Source organism: Sceloporus occidentalis, unplaced genomic scaffold, assembly GCF_023333645.1.
Source record: "Sceloporus occidentalis isolate IW3139 unplaced genomic scaffold, rSceOcc1.0.p SCAF_1, whole genome shotgun sequence".
Taxonomy (NCBI): domain Eukaryota; kingdom Metazoa; phylum Chordata; class Lepidosauria; order Squamata; family Phrynosomatidae; genus Sceloporus; species Sceloporus occidentalis.
The window spans coordinates 20,811,711-20,836,252 of NW_028316981.1; the positions used below are offsets into that span (position 1 = coordinate 20,811,711).

Genomic DNA, 24,542 nt, shown 5'->3' on the forward strand with positions numbered 1-24,542 from the left:
GCACATACATTTGGTGTCAGACTTCCAAAGGAAGCTCAGTGGTAGTAGCTTCTGAGTCGAGAGCTATCCAAGGTGCTGATCTTTATGCTCAAGATACATTCAACTCCTTGGATAACTTATTTAAAATTCAGGATAAAACGCAGTGTGAATTCACTACCACACTGATGTGGAAACCACCAGCCACCAGGGACAAGGGTGCTGCTATGCAAGCCTGTTATACTGTTCCAGATTGTGATCTGTAAAAGGTCATTTTTGAAACCTTTGCCTGTGGTTTCACACTTGAGACGCCGGAAAAGGTGCTCACATTTCCTTTCCAGCCCTAAGCAAAAGGCTGAAGATTTTTTTAAAAAAAGCCTCTAGTCAAGTTCAGTCTTCTTTGATTTTTTTGAAATATAACTCTTTTGGGCTATGGAAGATGAAGAGGGCTACATGGCATTAAGCCCCCGGCTCTGTAGTGGAACATCTATCCATTATGCACAAGCCAAAAGGAGCCAAGGTATGTTTTCCCCAGACATATTTGAACATGTAGGTTCTGTATGTATATTTTTGAGTAAAGGAAAACCAAATGCTTTGTTTATAACTATCAAGCAGTGTTCTGCTCATGGGCCCATGTCCCACTCTTTGAATTAAGAATGGTCAACTTGTTCAGATACTGAAGGTCATATTTTGGAACATGTTAGAACCTGATGAAGATTGATTTATTCCATTGGGAAGCTACTGTTCCTAGGAAGTGGTACATCATGAACTTTTCCCCTCTCTTGAAAGGGTTTGTATTTTAGTGGAATTTCTACTCCCAAACACCACTGTATAGAGAGGTCTGTTGTGTGTTGTGAATTCACATTTTGTTAGGAAGGAAGATCGGGATCTGTTCTACAACAGTTTCAAGCAACTGCTTTTCGACAGTAATATCCATCCTGTCTATTGTTACATCTACGTCTTCTTCATTGCAAGCCTGTTATTTTGGCACATTTTAAAGTGACCAAGAAAGGGAGAGCTGTCCAGAGAGGGGCAAGCTTGATTTAATAGATAGGATCACAAGGAGAAAGGCTAAGGTCTCAATTCCTCCCCCTGTAATGTTTTTCATAAGTGAACCCCTTCATAAGTGAATCCCCAGATAATTGAGCAGTTACTGTTCTCTGACATGGAGAGATGGTGCCTGCTACACAGGGGGATACTCTAATGCTGAGGATTTTTACATTCCTCCATTTTCCTTGCGGCTCCCCAAAACCATGGATCACACCTTTCATGAACATGGATCCCATGGGGAGAGGTGTAAAGTGTTGCCATGTTTGCAGAATCCCAGTGATCCCTGCAATATGCAACAGTTTGGCACACAGTCCTGGATTCAGATATAATGTGCGAATAAATGTATTGGTAGCAACACAAAAGAGAAACATAAAATAGCATTTCCCTCCTTATTATTGGCTTATTAAAGGGATTGGCACACTATGGAACCTTTCTGAAGATCTTATTGTATGTGGACATATTGGACCCTGTGTTTTGGGATGGGGATGAGCAGAAAAGCTTTAGGAATATCATTTCAGTCAAGTCTCCCTGAAAAAAGTGCCAGATTTGGGGTCATGGATGCAACCAAATATTTAGGGTGTTGTGTTTGATATGGGGGAAATTGGGCCTGAAGGAACTTTGATGTGGGCTATCTGTGTGTTGAATTCTGTTCAGAAGCCAAAACAAACAATATAAAATGGTTTATCTTCATGTATACATCTGACTTCACTGAATTCAATGGTGTTAATTTTCTTCCTTTATCTCAGGTAACTGTAGACAGTGAGATTGAGAAACTGCTAGTGCTTGCTACACTGCTGCGGGGTTTTATTGTTATTATTAGATTTCGTCGGTTGTGGGGTGGGAATGGGATATGGGAGGCCAACTGTGGCGGCGGATGCATTTGTAATGGGAGCCCCTATTGAGGTTGTGCGGGGTAAGGGGAGGTATGGCGGTAGGACTGTGGATAGGTGTTTAGTTGGAAGGGGAGATCGATGTGTGATACCTATCTCTCCTTCCTTCCACTTTCCTAACCAAAGAGGCCTGAGGGTCAGCCCAGTCGTACCACAAACCCTGCTTCTGCTCCTATGCAACGCCAGGTCTATAAAAAATAAGACCCACATTGTTTATGATCTATTGCAAGATAAAAACTGTGACCTGGCGTGCATTACTGAGACCTGGCTGGGGCCTGAGAATGAGGCAGTGTGGGCCCAGGCCCTTCCAGCCGGGTACTCAGTTAAGGACCAGATCAGGTTAGGTGGGCGGGGGGGGCGGTGTTGCCTTGGTCCATAAAAACACTCTTTCCTTAACCAGGATCCCAGTCCGGAAAACAGATCACATCGAATGTATTTACCTGTCCCTGAAGGCCAGAGACAGTCTGGGGATTCTGTTGGTCTACCGGCCACCCCGTGCGCTAACAGATTCCCTGGCCGAGCTGACACAGCTGGTCTCGGAACTGGTGTTGGAGTCCCCTAGGCTCCTTGTTCTGGGGGACCTCAACATCCCTTTCGAGGCCAGTGACATTCCAACAGGTGCGGCTCGGGAGTTCATGACTACCATGGCAGCCATGGGCCTGTCTCAATTAGTCTCAGGGCCAACTCATTGTGCCGGTAATACTCTTGATGTGATCTTCAGTACGGACATGGAGGTTCCGTGGGTTGAGATCTCTAATGTCTCTCCCTTGCCATGGACGGATCACTTCCTGGTTGAGGCTAGAATCAAGGCTCCTACCATTAACCCTCCCGGGGGTGGCGGACCTATTAGGATGGTCCACCCTCGAAGGCTGATGGAACCCATAAGGTTCCAAGAAGCCCTAGAGGGATATACGACTGGCTCTGACGGCGATTCTGTTGATGCCCTAGTTGACATCTGGGATTCTAATCTCTCTAGGGCTATACACAGCATTGCTCCCAAGCGTCCTTTCCGGCCTGCTTCCAATAAACAACCCTGGTATACGGAAGATCTCAGGGCAAGGAAGCGGGTCGCGCAACGACTAGAGCACAAATGGCGAAGACATCAGCGCTTGTCTGACAGGACACTCCTTCGCTCTCATTTAAGAGCTTATGGAGTGGCAATACGTGCAGCAAAGAACTCTTTCTATGCTGCACGTATTGCGTCCGCAGAGTCGCGTCCAGCAGAGCTGTTCAGGGTCGTGAGGGAGCTAACTCAGCTCCCTCCCTCCCTGAGCCCTATCTTGGAGTCATCTAAAGCCTGCTGCGATGATTTTAACAACTTCTTTGCGGATAAAATCTCTCGGATAAGGGCTGATCTCGACGCCAGTATTTGTGCAGATCCTGTAGGAGAGGTGTCCGAAGCGTCCGTGGTCCCTGTTATACTGGATCACTTTGAGTTTGTTAGTACCGATGAAGTGGACAAGATCCTCCGAAGTGTTAGGAGGATGACTTGCTCTCTTGATCCCTGTCCCTCATGGTTGGCAGCTCAGGGGGGAGACGTGGTGCGACTAATGTTGCACCACATAATTAATACATCTCTAAGTGAGGGCCAGTTTCCATCTAAATTAAAATCAGCAGTGGTTAAACCCCTGCTAAAGAAGCCCTCCTTAGACCCCCTGCTTCATAATAATTATAGACCAATCTCGCTGCTACCTTTTTTAGGGAAGGTGATCGAGAGAGCAGTCGCCCTCCAGCTTCAGTCGATCTTGGACGACACCGATTTTCTGGACCCATTTCAAACTGGCTTCCGGGCGGGCTATGGAGTTGAGACTGCCATGGTCGCCTTAGTTGATGATCTCCGTCTGGGCATGGACAGGGGGAGCGTGTCCCTGTTAGTGCTCTTGGATATCTCAGCGGCCTTCGATACCATTGACCATGGTATCCTTCTGGGACGCCTGAGGGAGTTGGGAATTGGGGGCACTGCTCTGCAGTGGTTCCGTTCCTACCTCTCGGGCAGATCCCAGATGGTGGAGCTGGGGGACTGTCGCTCCGATAGGAGGGCCCTGACATCTGGTGTCCCTCAGGGAGCGATCTTGTCCCCCATGCTATTCAACATTTACATGAAGCCGCTGGGAGAGATCATCCGGAGACATGGGGCGCGGTGTTATCAGTACGCTGATGACACCCAGATAATTTTCTCTATGTCTCCGACTGATGCAGTAACTAAGGTTGGCATCTCTCCTCTAGATGCCTGCTTGGCGTCAGTAATGGGCTGGATGAGGGAGAACAAACTCAGTGTGAATCCAGGGAAAACGGAAGTACTGGTGATAGGCTCCCCGGTTCCTGGTGGTGAGATTTGTCACCCGGCCTTGAACGGGGTCACGCTCCCCCTGAAGGACTCGGTGCGCAGCTTGGGAGTACTCCTTGACTCGTCGCTCCAGCTGACTTCCCAGGTGGATGCGACGGTCAGGAGTGCCTGTTATCAGCTTCGGCTGATACGCCAGCTGCGTCCCTACCTGGACCGAAAGGACCTAGAATCTGTTGTACATGCTTTGGTAACCTCTCGATTGGATTTCTGCAATGCGCTCTACATGGGGCAACCCTTGTACCAAACTCGGAAGCTGCAATTAGTGCAGAATATGGCAGCCAGATTGGTCGCTGGTAGTTCCAGGTCGGACCACATAACACCTATTTTAAAAGATCTTCACTGGCTGCCTATTCGCTTCCGGGCTCAATACAAGGTGTTGGTTTTGACCTATAAAGCCCTAAATGGCTTGGGCCCAGGGTACTTGGAGGACCGCCTCTCCCCACACAATCCACCCCGCACACTCAGAACATCTGGGACCAAATTGCTGGAGGTCCCTAGGTCTAATTTGACTCGGACCTCACAGAGGGCTTTTACCACTGCTGCCCCTGTACTTTGGAATACGCTCCCTGCAGAGCTTCGCTCAGCCGCCTCGTTAGATGTTTTTAAAAAACAGCTGAAAACATATCTATTCCGGCTGGCCTTCCCACCTTAAATTGTTTGTCTGTTTTTCCTGCCCCTTTTTGTTTCCTTGACCCTGGATTGATGATTGTTTCTGCCTTTTTCTACTGCCCCTGTTAGATGTATTTTTACTTATCATTTTCCTGTTCCTGTTTGTAATAATGGTTTTAATTGCTAACTGAATTTTATCTGTATTGTAATGTTTTTAAAATTCTGTAAGCCGCCCTGATCATTTCTTGGAAGGGCGGGGTAGAAATAAAATTTATTATTTATTTATTATTATTATTACATTATCACTTGAAAATGGCATTGAACATTCTTAGAGTTTAATCTGAGACTGTTTCACTTTGTAAATGGAAAGACAGAGGCCATTTTAGATAGCCAGTGAGCCCTTTACATCACAACAGCTTCTTCCCTGATCGAAAAGATACTCCTAGTGCATAATATGAAGGACATAATGGCCATTTTCAGAAACATAAACCAAAAATAGGAGCAAAAACCTGACATTGTATCAAAAGAAGTGTTGCTTTTCCTAAACTTAATATGTATGATTCAAAGAATAAATTCCAAGGTTCACAATTTTGGTTGTTTCTTCACCATTTTCATTTTTATTTTTTTCAGATGTTTCCAAGAGGCTCATTCACTACAAAATCTCACTAGGAGTATTAGGGGCAATCTGTGCCCTTTTAGGATCAGCTGTGATTGTGGTGGTCATGTTTGGTAAGTTCCTAAATGTTAGTTTTAAAACTTCTTAAAAGTCATAATATCACATGATATGTGGCTGCTCCCACCATCTGGAATTCCTTTCTGCAAGAGGCTAGGCTGTACCCCTCCCAGCTTTCCTTTTGCCAACAGGCAAAAACCTTTGTATAGGTTCTTTGTGGGTTTTTCGGTTATGTTATGTGGCCAAGTTCTAGCAGAGTTTGTTCCTGACATTTTGCCAGCATCTGTGGCTAACATCTTCAGAGAATGCTGGCATGGAAATGGGTAAGGTACACACACACACACACACACACACACACACACACACACACAATGTTACCCTGGGTTGGGAGGAGTGATTTCCATGTTAATCTGTGTATTGTTCTGTTACTGAATGGCAAAGTGTCAGGGTGGGAGGATATGCAAAGAGCATTTCTATCTGCTTAATTAGAGATCCATTGTCTCCTGGGTGGTTTTCATTTGCATTTGCTCGCTCTTGATTTTAGGGTTTTTCAGGACTGATAGCCAAACTTTGCTAACTTTAAAGGTTTCTTCTTTCCCATTGAAGTTGTCCAGCTGCATGTGGATTTCAATGGCTTCCCTGTGCATTCTGATCTGATAGCTGTTGGCATGTTTCAGAATTCCAGTGTTTTCAAACAGCATTTTATGCATAGGATGGTTTATAATGTGTTTTGCCACTGCTGATTTTTCTGGCTTACTGAAGTTAAAGTGGAATTATAACACTAATTGTGTAGTGTCTCTCATACCATTTGCCTCACTGTGATTAGGGAGTTTATCACAAAGGGACAACTGGAAATACAAATGGGAATTATCCTGTGAAAATCGCACATTCGTGATTAAGATTTTCACATGTATTTAAACTGCCATTATCATGGGAATATCATGTGAAAACTGTGCAATTCGATAAACGTTTTCACATGACATCATGTTGAAAAGTGATTAAAGTGTCATTAACCAGGCAATGAACAACAACAAATAATTCACAGGATTTTCCCATGAATGGCTTGGTGCTGTTTATTGCCTGATTATTCCTGGGATAATGCTTGTGTGTGAAACTGTTAATTGTGTTTTAATTGCAATTGCGTGATTTTCATGAGATAATCCCTATTTAAACTACCAATTTCCCCCTGTGTGATAAACTCCCATGTTGTCAATGCAGTATCTTGGCCAGAGTGTTTGGAGGTTCCAGTTCTCACTCATATCTAGAACTTATTGAGTGGTCTTGGACCAGTCACTGTCCCTCCCAGTCTTCCTTGCTTAACAGGAAAGTTATGAGGTCAAGTGTGAAAAAAGGAAAGCCATGCAATAGCAATAGCAACAACTAAATGTATAAATTACACTCTACTGCTCAAGGTTTTCAAAGTGGCTGTCATGAAGGTGAGGCTGAAACCATAAACACAATTGAAGATGAAGGTGGAACAATGAAAGGCTTGAAAAGAATAGAAATCAGCCCTTCTTCTTCTGAGATTGTCATTCACCTGTGTGAACCATTTACAGGTAACCACACATCTGTTCTGTTCTTCCTAAGATACCTGAAAAATTTCCATCATCTTCTTGTGACTATTGTGCTATTCCATTGGTCTAATAAATGCAACATCACAATATGACTTCAGAATTTGTTTTGAGGTAAATTCTGCCCTCCATTCCTATAAATTAAATAAAATTTACATTTTTGATGGCTTAAACAAAGACTTAGAAAAAAATTGGAGGATAAATCTATCCATGGCCAGGTCAGTGTGCTACTGTGATGTGTTGACAAACCTCACCTGGCTCAGTATGCTGAGGCCAGATTGTTCAATTTTTGCCATCAGAATCAAAGAACTAGATGGCACCTTCTTCCATGTTATGTACAAATGCTGACCAAATTGGCAGTTGGATTTTAACTTTGCGCCTAATAATGGAACAGTTTCCTCTAGCGTACCTAAGAGAGAGTGGCTAGTGTAAAAGGAGCACAGTGGTTCTCCTGCTTCTAAGAACTCTTGCTGTTGTGTGCCTTCAGCAACTTATGGTTACCCTAAGGGAAACCTATCATAGGGTTTTCTTGGCAAGATTTGTTCACAGGGTGGTTTGCCTTTGCTTTCCTCTGGGACTGATAGTATGTGACTTGTCTAAGGTCACCCAGTGGATTTGTATGGCCAATGGGGATTCAAATCCTGGTCTCCAGAGTCCTAGTCCAATGCTCAAACCACTACACAACACTAGTTCTCCGCCACTCATGACTCTTCAACAAACATTTATTTGTTTATTAACATGTTTATATGCCACTGCATATCAAATAATCACAGGACAGCATGCAATAAAAATGATTTAGGACAATAAATAGCAATAACAATAATTTTACAAGAAAAAAATAAGATTAATTCATTTATTATTTGAAACCAGGGAATTTAAAGCCAGTTAAAACAATTTAAAATATTGTAGACCATAGTACATATGCAAATTGGACCCAAAAATCAGTTATGCCCCATAAGCTATAATAAAAACCATGATTTGGCTTGCTACTAGAATCAGAGCAGTATTGGTGCCAATTGTGCCTCCAAGTGGAGGGTATTCTTTAATTCAGTTGCCTGTGTTGCTGGAGGTAAAAGTCTCAAACAGGCAGCAGGAGGGAGAAAGTGCGGTCTGCAGGCCACATGAACTCCTAGGGTGATTTTGTGACCCAGAAGGACTAAAATTGGGTACTGAAATTTCTTCATATTTTGATCTTGCTTGAGGCAGGCTCTTTTTCTAGTAAGATGTAACCCAGAAGTCAACCTCTATTTCAGTTTCTACTGTGAAAAGAATTTCTTCTTCATCTAAAATGGCTTAGGGGGCCTGGTGAAATTTTACCCCATCTCCTATAGAGCGTGTCTAATGGAGTTGGGGATAACAAATATTGAAAAAAATTGGCAGGGGTATACAATCATGTATAGGAGGCAAGGTAGCCTCCTAATACCCTGAAGTTGCCTGTCCATGTCTAATGGAGGGCCAATCCCAGATTCATAGTTTACTTAGTGCAGTATGGGGGAGAAAAGAGAAAGATGTAGCACACTTAGTTTAGTTTGTGATTTGCAGGACTGAAAGTATCTCTGTTGGACTGGGGAGGAAAGAGTGATGCAAATGGAAATTTTGTGGCAGAGAGTGGATAGTAACCCAAACACCCCTTAAGAATATTTCTTTTCCCCCCAAATTGTTTCAGTCTCAGTGAAACAACTGCAGGATTGGAAAGGGTTTCTGTACCGGTAGCATCACTAGGGGTGGGTGAAGGATTTAGCCCACACTCGGTGATATGCCAGAAGAGGGGTGAGACCCAGTTGGACCCTCCTGCTGCTGCAGGTTGAGGAGGGGTGAGTGTTCACACACCCCGGCTTCACCGCACCAGCAGTGGCCTCCTCCAAACCCCTGCCAACCTCACTGCCATGACACTGCTCTACTTATATGGAGAATGGCATGGCAACTGTGAAGGAAAGGACCATATCCCGCTCTCCCAATTTTGCTACCGCTGTGCCACTCTACTCATGAGTAGAGTGGTGTTGCAACACAATAGAATAGAAATTTTATTTTTATCCCACCTCTCCAGCAGGATCAAGGTGGCTTACAACACAATAAAATATAACAGCAGCACTGCCCCCCAAAGTGCTGCTGCTGCCCTCAGAAGCACCTTCCTGTGGAAGCCTTACCCAATACAGAATAGGGAATTCTAGCAGGTGTTGTCTAGAAACAGAAAACAAAATAGAAGAGGGGCCCTCCTTCCAGCCCACCTGCCATGTCCCTGGCCTCATAGTGAGACGAGGGACTGGGCCAGCCTCACCAGGCCTCGCCCAGAGACAGAAGTGCCCTCCCTCCATTCCATGTGCCATCACCCAGCCCTCAGACAGAGAGAAGAACTGCTGGACTTGATCCCCTTCCCCACTGCCATTCCCTTCTCCTTTGCCTAAGAGGGACGCCGCCGCAGACACAAAGAAACCACAGCCCATTGGAGGTAAAGGCCACAACTTTATTAACATAACCAAAGGCCAAACCAATGCAAAATGTAGGGTTGGCTCTAATGCATGAGGTCTGGATCTGTCATCCATCAGCCCAGTACTGAGTGGATGAACCAAAGTGCTTGGTCACGGCCAAGCTTCAGGATGGCAAGAGATTATGGGTTATCGCTCATGTTCCATCGATCGCTCAAGTGACTGATCGCATATCCGCAACTGCGCATCATCGCATAACTATCCCTTGCCAGCGGGGGCCGCTGTGCTGGTGATGCCCCCGCAATGGCAACACCGCCTCGCTCGCAGCGCCCCCTGTGTCCGGATGGACTCCCGATCCAGCACTACGCAGCCCTGGAAACCACGCCCACCAGATCCAAGACCTATGCAACCGCCACAGATGGGCAGCAGGCCCAAGGCTGCGCTGAGGGATGGGCTGTGTCGGCCCTTTGCTTCGCCCAGCAGATGGGGTGGCAGCGGCAGCGGCACCTGCTCCCCAAATTGCTGCAGCGGGGGAGGTGCGATGGCGGCAATGGCAGAAGCAGCAGCAGCGAGCCCCCCAGCTCCCTGGCTCAAGCTCCTTCCCCGGCTTGAGCCAAGCGAAAATGGCGCCATCCATCGAGGCCTCGTGGCCTTTTGTAGGCCTATTGGCCAATGGGAGGCCAGCATGGGGTGGCAAGGCCCGCCTCCCAGCCTCCCTCCAATCCCAGGCGGTGCCTGAGTATGACACCACCCAATCATTGGGCACTTCCGCCCGCAGAGGCCGCTGGGACCTGTAGACCCCAGCAGCGCGGGCGGAAGTACTGCCTTTCTCTCCTGCCTGAGCCAATCACGGCTCGAGCAGCCCCCGCCGAGGCTTCTGGGGGCCGCTCGAGCCGGATTTTAGATTGTAAGCCTGAGAGCAGGGAACTGTCTTATTAATAATTTTGTAAGCTGCTCTGAGAGCATTTCTAAAGAGTGGGGTATGAATAATAATAATAATAATAATAATAATAATAATAATACCACCAGATGACCTGCAGCATAATTGCTGAAATTCCTTCATCTGCACAATCATTACAGGTATAGGAGCCTCCTCCAGCAGCTTTCCACCTGGCAACATTAAGGGTAAAGTACCCTTGAAAGTTTGCCTTGACTAGTTGTTTTAGGGCCTAAGGGGTTGTTCCCACTTAAGATTTGAAACGATTTAAAATACAACGTTTTTAATAAAATCGATTCAAAATAACACTGTTCTTATCCCGCTATCCGAATCGCTTTGTTCATCGTTCCCATCTGGTTATTTAAATCGAAGTTTTTACCTGCAAGCGTTCCTACTTGGCATGAAATCGGTGTTTAAATAAAGCGATTCTTCTCCTCCATACCTTATTTGGAGCTGTCAATCAATAGTACGTCAGAATGACGTAACGTTAATCCGGAATATTTGGAAGCGCCCATACCTGGCCCAGAGGGACCTTGAAACTGTAGTACACGCCCTAGTAACCTCGAGACTGGATTTCTGCAATGTACTCTACATGGGGCAACCCTTATACCAAACCCGGAAGCTGCAAATGGTGCAGAACATGGCAGCCAGGCTGGTCACTGGTACGTCCAGGGCCAGCCATATAACACCGGTATTAAAAGATCTCCATTGGCTGCCCATTCGCTTCCGGGCGCAATATAAGGTGTTGGTGTTGACCTATAAAGCCCTAAATGGCTTGGGCCCAGGATACCTGAAGGACTGCCTCTCCCCATATATTCCGTCCCGCACCCTCAGAACATCTGGGCAGCAACTACTTAGGGTTCCCGGGGCGAGGCTTGTCTCTACCACCAGGAGGACTTTTTCCATCGCCGCCCCGGCCCTTTGGAACACGCTGGCCACAGAGCTCCGCTCAGCTACCTCCCTGGCCCAATTCAGACGGGATCTTAAGACCTTCCTGTTCAAGACTGCATCCCCCGAATGAGGTCCTATAGGCCTCCCCCCGCCGCACTGACAACGGGATTGGCTAACCTGGGGCCTTTTGTTTTTATGTTTTTGTAATGATGTATGATTTTAAAGTGTATGTTTTATTGTGTTTTAACTGCTGTGAACCGCCCTGATCCGATGGAAGGGCGGTATACAAATAAAAATTTTATTTATTTATTATATCTTTTGGCATCGTTTCCATTTCATTGACAGTCAGGGAGAATCCCTTCAGAGAGCACAGAGTGGGAGAGGCTTCTGGCAAAAAGCGAAGCTCTTTCCAGAGGAACTATGGGATAGGTTTTGGAGGGCAGCATCCTGTCTCCCAAGACAGCCAGGGAGAATCCCTTCAGAGAGCACAGAGATCAATGGGAGAGGCTTCTGGCAAAAAGCGAAGCTCTTTCCAGAGGAACTATGGGATAGGTTTTGGAGGGCAGCATCCTGTCTCCCAAGACAGCCAGGGAGAATCCCTTCAGAGAGCACAGAGATCAATGAAGGAGGCTGCTGGAAAAGCAGGGAGGGAGCACTCTTCCCAAAGATTCTCTTTCCAGGGTTGGAGGAGAAGGCAGATTCCGTTTGAGAAAGAGAGGGAGAAAGGCTCTATTCCCCCCCCGCCATTGATCAGAGCCCTTCCTTGCCTGGGCGAGATCAGATGCCTCCTCGCGAGGAGCCTTCCCTTCCCTGCCTGGGCGAGATCAGTGCCCAAGCGGGCAGGGAATGCCTCTTTGAGAGGAGCCTTCCCTTCCTGCCTCTCCTCCGTTAGAAATGGGCTCTCCCCACACAGAGGGGAGGTTGCAATCCACCGGGGGAAGCCTTGTACTCCTTTGGCAGATGCAGGCGCTTGAGCAGCCGGGACTTCAGGCGCTTAAAGCGCTGAAGAGATTAAGCGCCTGTAAACCATTAAAATAAAAAATAAAAATAATCCTTATCTCTTATTGAAAGACCACAGCGGACAAAGGGGTGAGGGAAGCAAAAATGGCGACAGCCAGATGGATGGGGACAGAAAGGGCAACTCCCCCAAGGACAGCCCCATCGCACTCCGCTCCTCCCATTCATCTAACGCAATTTCAAAGGCTGTCGTTCCTATTTAAATGCTCCGGTTCCTAAATCGAATCAATGGAAAAACGTAGGTCAGACCCTAGTGTTTTTTTAACACGCGTTAAATGAGGAAAACTCGAATCAAAATTTTATTCCGCTCTACAATTCGATTTGTAGTGGAGACGATTGCGGGTTGCTCTAGAACCGTTCTAGGTTTAAATCGGATCCTAATAGGAACGCCACTCCTTGGATTCGATTCAGAACGCGGGGTTTCACCTAGTGAGAACAACCCCTAAATACCTTAAGGCACCAGATCCCATCTGATCTTTGATGCTAAGCAGGGATAGCCCTGGTTACTACTTGGATGAGGGACCACAAACAAATACCAGGTGCTTTAGGCTGGAAAAGCCACCTCTGAATATCCCTTGTCTAAAGCAACCCGATGAAATTCATGGGGTCACCATAGGTCAACAGGCAACTTGAAGAAACATGCACACAAAGTTCCTTATTTCAGTACACTAACATCCTTTTCCTTTTGAGAAGGTTCTCTCTCTCTCTCTCTCTCTCTCTCTCTCTCTCTCACACACACACACACACACACACACACACACACTTATCTCCCCTTTTCTCTCCCTGATTCTCTTTCCCTTTCCTCCTTTAGACTAAGCTACTAGGCAGTACCCAAAGGATGCTCAGCAATGGCTCCTCTTCATCCTGGAAAGAAGTGAAAGTGGGGTGCCACAGTGTTCTGTCCTGGGCCCAGTGCTTTTCAACATCTTTATCAATGACTTGGACAAAAGAATAGAGGGTATGCTTATCTGATTGCAATGACACCAAACTAGAAGGAGTAGCTAATACCCCTGAGGACAGGATCAAAATTCAAAATGACCTTAACAGATTAGAAAGCTAGGCTAAAACTAACAAAATGAATTTCAGCAGGGAGAAATGTAAGATGCACTGCACTTAGGCAGAAAAAATGAAATGCATAGATGTAGGATGGAGGACACCTAGCTTAAAAAGACTACATGTGTAAAGGATATAGGAGTCCTAGAATATCACAATTTGAACATGAGTCAATAGTGTGATGCAGCAGCTATAAATGCCAATGCAATTCTAGGCTGTATCAATGGAAGTGTAGTGTCTACATCAAGGAACGTAATAGTGCCACTCTATTCTGCTTTGGTCAGGCCTCACCTGGAATACTGCATCCAGTTCTGGGCACCGCGATTTAAAAGGATGTTGGCAATCTTGAACATGTCCAGAGGAGAGTGACCAAAATGGTGAAGGGTCTGGAAACCATGCCCTATGAGAAAAGACTTAGGGGCTGTACAGACTGTCTTGAAGCCCCAGCATGGGGGTGGCATTGGGAGCATAGCATTTGGATTATGCATGCCCTGACACCACCCCCACACCAGCATCATGTTGCCTGCCAGGCTGCCCGTCAGGCAGAATCACAGTGCTCCTTTCACGCAGCATTGATACACCACACGCCAAAAGGAGAGCCAAAAAGTGCACGGTGATGGCAAGGGCAGCTTTATGCTGGCTCTGAAAGAAGTGGCATTTTGCTGTTTCTTTTAGTGCCAGCAAAGCACCAGATCAGCACCACAGTATGCAGGTGCCATGGCTCCAATCTGGTGCTGAAAGGGGCAGCAGGACACCACTCTATTGGGGCGGTCTGTAGAGCCCCTTAGGGAACTGGCTATGTTTACCCTGGAGAAGAGAAGGTTAAGAGGTGATATGATAGCCCTGATGAAATATTTGAAGGAGTATCATATTGAGGGTGGAGCAGACTTGTTTTCTGATATTCCAGAGAATAGAACATGGAACAATGGATGCAAGCTACAAAAATACATTCCACCTCAGCATCAGGAGGAACTTCCTGACTGTAAGGGCTGTTGATAATGGAACACACTCCCTCAGAGTGTGATGGAGTCTCCTTCCTTGGAGGTCTTTAAATAGAGGCTGGGTGGCCATCTGCTAGGCATGTTTTGATTGTATCTTCTTGCATGGCAGGAGGCCGAACTGGACAGCACTTGGGGTCTCTTCCAACTCTTTGATTGTAAGATTCTATGAGAAATGCACACATTTTTTCACAGCATGTAGTTGGTATCAAAGTGGGAGTTAACGTTTATGGAGGAGATGCTGAAGTGGTTTGTGTGGTTAGCAAAACAAGCAGCAAGAGGCTCAGCATGAAAGCAGTGACAATGAAGGGTAGGAAGAATGCATGAGTTAATTTTAATTTTGTAAAAGATGCAGGTTTAAAAGAAAAAGAAACCTCCCCAGGTGACTTTGACATATCCACATGTAAGTCCCATTGAGTTCAGTGGGGATTACACACTAAGGAAAATAAGAATAATGTTAAAATTCATATTACTAAAATCTCTCCAAACACTGTTTGGTCTACTTCCTCAGATTCAAGTCTATGAAAATGTTCAGTCCAACTTCTTTCACACAGTTAATCTCAAAGGTGCTACAAGATCCCTTTGCATACTGATATTCCAGACTAACACAGTTATGTCTCTGAATTCTTTCCCACAATCTCAAAGGCGCTTCACGATTTCTTTGTTTAAATGATTATGAAAAGGGAGATTGTTCTAAATCAAGCTTCCTCAACAAAGCCATTATGGTTGGGGATGATAGCAATAGCAATAGCAATAGCAATAGCAGCTTCGTTTATATACCGCTTCATACTGCCTAAGCAGTCTCTAACTGTAAGCTAATTGCCCCCAACAAGCTGGGTACTCATTTTTGCAATCTTGAAAGGATGAAAGTCTGAGTTGAGCTTGAGCCCTGGCTGGTAATGAACTTGCAACTTTATGGTTTGAGAGTAAGTGGCTGTAATACAGGCATTTAACCACTGCGCTACCAGGGCTCCTTGCACTCCTCCAGGGCTCCTTGCCCCCGTTGCCTCATTCATTCTCTCTCACACACACACACACCATTTACCCAGACAAGGGATGAACAGGCAAGTGAGACAGCAGGAGGGAATGGGAGGGGCACACTTGCCAGTCCTCCTCCTCCTCCTCTGCCTGCTCAGCTTCCTCCTCAGGAGAAAGCTGTGCAGTGGAACACCCAAGGGCAAGCCTTCACACCTCTTTCTCCTTCTGCACAAGGAGGAAACTGAGCAGCAGAGGAGCAAGTGCAAATGGTCACACCTCAAGGCTATTCCAGAGGAGGAGGGGTGTAAATTATCCCCTTCTCTGCCTCTCGGCTTCTTCCTCGTGCAGACAGTCGGGCAGTGGGCACAGCAGCACCACTGATCACACATTCCCCTGCCATAGGAGGACATCTCCTCTGAGATGTCACCCAGTACAGTTTGCACCCACACACACACACACTCTCCAGAGATGCCACTGCTAAACTGTGAGTCAAAAGGCACAGAGGTGTAAGTTGAAGAGAGAGAGAAAGGGACATTAGTTACTAAGGAATTTGTGCAGTGTAGAAAAAGAGAGATAGAAGTCCCTCACACTGGACAAGTTCAGCTTTTAATTTATTTATACCAGAAGGAACAAACAGACTAGAGTCAGTAATAAGAGAAACTCCTTTATCTTCTTCCTTCTTCTAGAGAATGCAACATGTAAGCTTTGTCCAGCCAACTGGAGAGAAGAAAAAGGAACCTGCTACTGGTTTTCAAAGGAGAAAAGGGATTGGTCTGAGGGCTACAGTGACTGTTCCAGGAAGAGAGCCCAAATGCTTGTGATCAAAGACACAGAAGAAATGGTAAGATGAACAATTGTTTTGAAAGCCAAGAGTAAGCTCAGCAAAATGTGGTGAATATAAACCCTAAAATGCAAATTCTGATGTTGTAGGTATGAATGAAACCAAGCTCTCTATAGCTCCACTGCATCTTGATGCACAATTCAGTTTCCTGAGGTCAAAACATAATGCTGTGATACTAACAATATTTTATTAACAATGGAGATTTTCACATGGCCAAAAGTGACGGGAGCATAGCAGGATGATCCTGTCACTATCTCACAATTGTGTGAAGATTTTCAAATGATGTCATGTGACATCACCGTAATCGTATCATTATCCCACCAACAGTTTAGAGTAGTGGGGCCACATGTGGCCTTCCAAATCTTTCCCATTGTAAAAATGAAAACCATGTCTCCAGAAGTCTCCATGGATGGATATGATGATTCCTGAATCTTCTTTTAGTCCTTCCCTCCTCCAGACTTTGAGTAACCAGAAGTGATCTTTGGTCACTTTCGGTTTTACTGTAAGTGTCTGGTGTGGCTGAAGTGCTCTGAGAGATAGAAAATAGTTGCCAGGCCCTATCTGATCCCTTTTCCCTTACTAACCTCTGCAGACTGATAACTGATAACGGTCAGGCAATTTCTAATGGAGAGTTTAAGCTTTTAGGTCAACCTTGGCCTCACTGGTTAGAAATAAGAACATGGATATCATGTAAAATGTAACTTTAAAAAATCACAGATAGGAGTGACACTGTTCCTAATGTTTTTGGCAGAAGTTCATCTATGACAGTGTTCAAGAGAAATATCCTGTTTGGCTTGGACTTAATTTTACACCCTCAGTGAAATCCTGGACTTGGGTAGATGGAACAACATTAAATCAAACCCTGTAAGTGTTTCTCTTGTTTCCCATAAACACACTGTATCTCATATTGGAGTGACCTGAATTATAAGCTCTCCATTCCTATATTGCCACTTGATTGGAGTGGTGACAATGACTCATAGCACATATGAAACATCTCAATTACTAAGCCTTATGTCTGAGACACAATGAGTAGAATCCTGTTAATGACCTACACTTGTGTAAGAGTTGTGTATGTGTGTGTAATGTCTCTTTTTGCACAAGATGCAGGGGGCTATCCCCTTGTCCTTTTGTCTCTCATCCAAAATCTCCCCCTCCACAGCTGTCAAGTCCTGGCCGAGTTTGCTGCTGGCGCTGCTCCTTACTAACCACATTCCACACTTAAACAAATAAATTCATAGACACAGTTGATATCTTCCATGTCCATGGAGGTTCTTTATCTTGAGTTGCAATATGTACAAATATTTACAGAGTCTTCTCACTGATTTCTATCAAATTTGCTGTCTGTTGTAACTCAGCACACAGTTCCAAACTACACAACGATCCACAAGCCATCCAAACCACAATCACCAGCCACAAATGACCTGTCTCCTGGTGCACTTATATACTGTGATAGCTATGAATCATCAACCTGTGCCCCACAGCATGATGCAACCTTTTGCAGTAAGTTGCATCATGCCATGTGCTCTGACCCAGCATTTTTAGGACAGTCTCATAGGATATATGATGCATCCTGTCAGCCAAAATATTTTCATCACCGTTTAAAGGAATATTTTTCCAACAGAAGCAGTGGCTGTCATTCGTCCCAAGAGAAGGAATCCTCATTTTTTCCCACCTAGGAGCCTGGACAAGCAGCATCTAGAGGGAGAACCCTCTAGACTGCCTTCCCATATCTCCCTTTTCCATTAGTAAGGAGCAGCCACAGCAGCCAGTGTTTGACAACTTACAGGGCAGGAGCGGATATGTGGAACTGCATGGGCAGAGCATTATGCTCCATTAATCTGTTGTAAGATCTTGGCCAATATCTGATAATATGAAATATCTGCCTGTGTCATTTGGATCTTTGATACCTTCTCAGACATACATTTTATCATCTGAGAATACCATAACATGACAAATGTTGTTGTTGTTAACTGCCCTCAATTCAATTTTGACTAATGGTGACCCTATGGATAAGACATCTCCAAAACTCCCTGTCCTCAACTGCTCTGCTCCGGTGCTGTAAGTTCATACATGTGACCTCTCTGAATGAGTCTGTCCATCTAGTCTGGGGTCTTCCTCTCTTTCTATTGCCTGCCACCTTTCCCAGTATTATTTTTTTTCTAATGAGTCATGCCTTTTCATGATATGGACAAAGTATGACAGCCTCAACTTGATCATCTTGGCTTCCAGGGAAAGTTCAGGCTTGGTGTGTTCACAGAGAATTTGTTTGTCTTTTTGCATCCTCCGCACTCTTCTCCATCACCATATATCAAATGAGTTGATTTTCTTATCTGCTTAATATTCAATGAACAGCCCTCAAATACATACATGGTGATGAGGAATATAATGGCTTGGATGATTCTAACTATAGTGTTTTGTCATATAGCTGTACATTTTCTTCTCTAGTTCTTTCATAGCTGCTCTTCCCATTCCTAGTTCTCTTCTGATTTCTTGACTGCAATCTCCATTCTGATCAATGTATGGGAAGTCTTTATCTGTTTTGATTTTCTCATCATCTAGGTTGAATTTATGTAGGTCCTCTGTGGTCATTATTTTTGTTTTCTTTATGTTCAGTAATACACAGCCTTTGCATTTTCTTCTTTGACCTTCTTTAGTAATTGTTTCAAGTCTGTGATGCTTTCCACAACTAGTATGGTGTCATCCACATATCTTAGATTGATGTTCCTTCCTTCTATCTTCACTCCTACTTCTTCTGATTCTAAAATTGTTCTTTGTATGATATTTTCTGCATACAAGGTGAACCTAGGATGATTAACAACCAAAAAGAAAAAGAAAAAAGTAGAGGCTGATGAAAGAAAAAGCTATCTTTGGATGCACCTTCAAGGGGTGTCTAGATTCAAAATTCCCTGTGCATGGCTCCTCTGGCCTGTTGTTTCATTTCACATGTGCATATTGACAGTATCAAATAAAATGTTTGCCGACACATGGTGAACTGCTCCTCATTTTGTGGCATAGGAACCTACTTCTACTCTTTCCATGTTATTTCTTTCTCTTATACCAAAGTTTCTGTTAAGGAAATAATGTCAAGGAGCACATATGCTTCATTAACTGAGGCATACCTGTATACAGCTTGATAATAGGTGGAGGTTCAACAGCTTAACACTCTAAGACAGGGGAGGAAATATGTGGCTCTCCAAATGTTTCTAGACTGCAATTCCCAGCATTCTTCACCTTTGCCTATACTGGCTCTAGCTGATTGGACTTGTAGTCCAACAGCACATCCTACTGGATTTTGGAGAGAAGGATTTACAGGAGACCATTGATATCCATTGGGAGTTGGTTCTAGGACCACCACCACCACCACCACCCCCCGTGGATACCAAAATCCATGGATGCTCAAGTCCCATTAAGTGCAATGAAATAATAAAATGGTGTCCCTTATATAAAATAGCAAAATCAAGGTTTGCTTTTTGTATTTTTAAAAAATATTTTTAATCCATGGATGGTTGAATACATTGATATAGAATATGTGGATACAGAGGGATGACTATACTATCATATTTGGATTTGCTGCAGACAGCAGCTCCCTCCATCTGAGTTTGTTTGTTTTTGAATTCACACACACCCCACACACACCCCAATTACAAGGAAGCTTATTTGCAGCATTTCTTAGGCTGGAAGAGGCCTCCAATTCAGTTTATTGCTGGTCAATGAAGCCTGCTATCTTACTATCAATGGATGAACATAAACAAAATGCCTTTGCCAAAATTGCTTGCTAGAAATATGCCCTTTTTTGCTATTCCTTCCAGAATCCCTATAGCACATAGCCTGTGCTGACAGAAGGATTCTGGGAATTGCAGTCCAAAAGTGTAACTTTTCAAAATTATTTCATCCAATAACTTTTCCTGTATTAGAATCAAGAGTGGGAAGGGATCCTGAGGTCAGAAACTGCGCTTCACTTTGAGAATATGGTTTAATGTCTATGGTTTAAGTCAGAGGTGGAAACTGTGATGCTGTCCAGATATTGTGACACTCCAACTTCCAGTATCTCTAACTATTGGTCCACTGGTAAGGAATGCTGAAGCTGCAGTTCCACAGCACCTGGAGGGCTGCACAGTTATCAGCTGTGAATATTCCACAGATAGGCAGCACATACCCTGGTTATAAATACAGCATATGAAAAAGAAGTTCTCCTTTTCTCTCCTCAGGATCCAGCTACTTCCTGCAGAAGGTGGGGCCAGCTGTGGAGTCATTAAGAGCAAACCTCGCTCTGAAATGTGCACTGCTGAATTTAGGTGGATTTGTGAAAAAGAAGCCATTTTGCTCTGACATGCGACCAACTTTAATGTGCTAATAAAGCACCTTGCCTTTCCTCAGATGTCCTGAATGACAATAACAATATAAAAATTATTTCTAAGAAGAAAAAGGAGTTCAGCGGCATCAATAGGGGGTTGTGTGAGGTGTGTACTGCTGCACTGGGTTACACTTCCTAAGAAGGGTGAGAATCCCATTGGGCCCTCCTCCTGCTGTGCTGTGTACACACTGGGGCTGCCCAGTGCCCATTCCGTCTTCTCTGCTGCCCTGGCTCTCTCTGTGAGGTGGAAGCCAAGGCAGCAGAGGCAACCTCTCCCACTGCCTCATTTGCCTGGCAGCACTCTGGCAGCCCTGACTGGGGATCAGATGGGCAGGTGAGTGAGTGGGGCAGCAGCAAGAGGAAGCATGGAAGCCAGGGTAGCTATGTTCCTATGCAGATAGGTTAAATACTTGAAAGGGTGGAATCACATCCTTCCCAGTAGGCTCAGGAAAAAGCAAACTGCTGCAGCCCCTCCTACTTTGTGTGGGTTTTTTTCTCATTTTGCCAAGTTGGCCACACTCTAATGTTGCAGGGCCAGTTTTGTTCCAGTTTTAATCTGTTACATGTTGAAGAGCATGGAAAACTGACCTGTGCAACATCTATAAAAGTAAATTGTAATGGTATAGGCCCAGCTTACACCATGGTACTAACAGTATGCCAGACTCCTTTCTGTGTTTTTCGGACTATGTGTACAGAAAGGGACTTCCCTTCCCCTATCACCCAGGAGAAATCAGAAGACCAGGCCTGGTGAATCAAGAATCCAACTTTATTAAGGAAAAGAAATGTTCTTCTGTCTCCCACCCTGACATTTCTGACCAGAATCTCAGGAGAATGGGAGCCCTGAGCCACTAGTTCTTACATTCCAGTATAGTTTGTTAAGGTACAAAAGTACATGTGCTGCGAAATTTTCATTTTATATTTTATTTCATTTATATCTTGCCTTTCTCTCACTACAGAATTCAAGACAGCACACAATATCTTAAAACTTAAAAACAATCAACACAAAAGTTAAAACACCAGATTTTAAAACACAAGTTAAAACAACATTAAAAAGATCTCTTTATATATTTTACATAATAAATGCATTATATTATTTTACATAATGAAATAACATTACACTAGTGCCAGTGGAAAGAGAACAGTGAAGGGGCCAATGGGACCACCTGTGCAAAGGAGCACAGAAGAGCCACACAGAAGGCTCTCTCTGAGTCCTCAGCAACAGCACCTGCGAAGGTGGTCAGACTGAGGGAAAGCCCTCCTTTGCAGATCTTAAAACATGCACTGATTTATATATGGATCAGTGTCATCCCTAGGATTGGTGTCATGGGAAAACCGATTGGGGAGAGAGGGGTGGACAGTTGGCTTCCCACCTTCCTTCTGGAGGATATCCTCCAGAAAAAAGAGGGACACTACCCCCACCCAGAAAAGAGCTCAAAAAAAGAGGCATCTAGAAATGTCAATCCCGGCCCCTTAGTCCTGGAAACGCCTCCTAGAGAAGAAGGCTGAAATGGAGGAGGGGTCCTCGGTCTCCCTTCCCTCCCGGATCCCCCCCCCTCCTCCTCTTTACCGCAAGAGAAGCCGATCCTTCGCTGCTGAAGCCAGGAGCAACCTGAGAAGGAAGAAAGATAAGGAGGAGCCTTTGACTCCTCTTTCTTCCTTCCTTCCTTCCTTCCTTCCTTCCACAACTGTCAAACCATTTTCTCTTCTTCATCAAAAAATCCCTCAGAGGTCTCCAGTCGTTTACAATTGACTCTAAAGAGCCTTCCGACAAAAAGATTTAAAAACCCCCAGTTTGGAAATAATCCAGTTTGGGACCACTTCAACTGCCCTGGCTCAATGCCAGGGAATTCTGGGAACTGTAGTTCTGTGAATCATTTACCCTTCTCTGTGAGAAAGCTCTGGCAAACTCCCATAAGCCGCAGTCAAGGCCCCTTCCCAGGATTCCCTAGCCGCGAGCCGGTATTGCTTTGGGCAGTCCGTTCAGTATAAAAACACAAGGATCCAGGGTTCCTTTTCTTTAAATAGTCCGAGGTCCCTCTCCATTCTTCGCCCCTTGTGCCCAAAGTCACGGAGTTGGCAGCAAAAACAAAAAAGTCTGTCATTTGCCAAAGCCGCAGATCTTTTGCGAAACACTCCCTTATCGAAGGAATAAGTATCAAGCGAGGGGAAGCCCAAGGCTGTCATGGCCTTTGGTGGGTTTTTCGGGCTCTGGGGCCCTTGTTCCTCGCCAGCGGGTATCTTCAGAAAATGCTGGTGTGAGGGCTAAAGATAGATAGATCTAGATATATATAGATAGTGTGACTCGCCCTAGATCAGCTTCCATGCTCGAGGGGGTTTCCAACCGTAGCCCCCTCGAAGGAGCCCTAGTCAGCCCACTCCGCCAGCCGGAATTCCCCTTCTCTAACTGGATCTCAAAACACACTACAGGAATAGTCCACTTTGAGACCGCTTTCACTGCCCTGACTCAATGCTAGGCAATCCTGGGAAGTGGAGTTTTGGGATACACCGAGCCTTTTCTCTCTTAGGCAGCTCTGGTGCCACAACAAACTACAGTTCCCAGGATTCCCTAGCAGTGTGTTTTGGACGGCCCACAACAAACTCCCAGAATTCCATAGCCTTGAGCCAAAAAAAAAAAAAGAGTTAAAGTGATGCCAAACCGGGTTATTTCTCCAATGTGGATGCAGCCCTTAATCCCTGAGGGTTAGATCCCGAAGTCTTGTACCGTGTTCTGCAACACCTTTGAAAGACACGTGTCTGACAGGTCGATGGCACTGGCTCTTTCAAACAATTTTTATTGACGTTTTCAGTATATTCTAAAAGTCATAGATAAAATATAAAACAAGGAAAGAAAACCAACGTAGATCGAAACGACTGCTATAGATAGTAACGACTAATAAAGTTAAGAAAAGCGGCTTCCGACTTTCTTTCCGGTGGTTATGATAATGATAATCATAATAATAATGCATACAGATGCAGTGCCTCTCCCTGTAGCCTGTTTCTTCCAATAATCCACTCGATTTAATAATAATATAATAATAATAATATATTTATATTCTGCTTTTGGCAGAGGAATCAAAACGGATTACAACAGTTTAATTGAACTGAATTCCCAAAACCCACAACGACCAAATCGTTTTCTTTCCTTCACCAAAAAATAATCAATCGGAGGTTTCCAGCCATTTACAAATGACTCTATAAGATCTAAGACCCGTAAGCAATATTGAAAATCTATCCATGATTTCGGCCACTCCATTCAGTTTCAAAACCCAGTGATGAAGGTTGCTCCCTTTACAATACAAACCCGACATCCTTCTCCACTCATAACCTGTGCCCAAACCACTTGCATTAAGAGATACTATCCACGTTCAGTCTCTCGTTTGCCAAAGTAGCAGGGAGGCCAGGGTTTGAATCCCTGCTCAGTCAAGGAAACCCAGTGAGCAAGTCACACTCTCTCAGCCTCAAGGGAAGGCAATGGCCAACCGTTAGCAAGAAATTTCCCCAAGAAAACCCTGATAAGCTCTTCCCTTTCGCGTTGTCACTGTTAATAGAAAAGCCTTGAAGGCACAAACACCACAGGAGGATTTCAACATCACTTGAAATCAGGCGGACCCTGATTTCAACATCACTTGAAATCAGACGGACCCAGAGTAGTGTAATAAGGAAGTTAACAGGAGTCAAGAAGAAAGGAAGAAACATAAAGAAGACAAAAGGAAACAAAAAGAAAACGCTGTGTTTATTGTACATGCTCATTAGTGTGAACATTTGTAACAATTGTCTTTTCGGTCAAGATATATGAAAGAATAAAAATTTCAATTAAAATAAAATAAGTAGAGGGGAGAAATGAGGCTCTCTGCTGCAGATGTTTGGAGCCTATAGATTTTCAGCCATTTAGAAACATGATTTCAATGATGAAACTGGGATGCGACCATCA

At 44.7% G+C, this 24,542-nt stretch overlaps 1 protein-coding gene across 1 annotated transcript; it reads left to right on the forward strand.

The window, feature by feature from the left end:
- Positions 1-408: 408 nt before the first annotated feature.
- Positions 409-20,586, forward strand: KLRF1 (killer cell lectin like receptor F1). The gene is made up of 5 exons (XM_089508112.1): positions 409-496; positions 5,503-5,601; positions 16,103-16,257; positions 17,009-17,121; positions 20,466-20,586. Exons 1-5 carry the CDS (start codon positions 409-411, stop codon positions 20,584-20,586), a joined length of 576 nt encoding a protein of 191 aa, XP_089364238.1.
- The last annotated feature ends 3,956 nt before the right edge of the window (positions 20,587-24,542 follow it).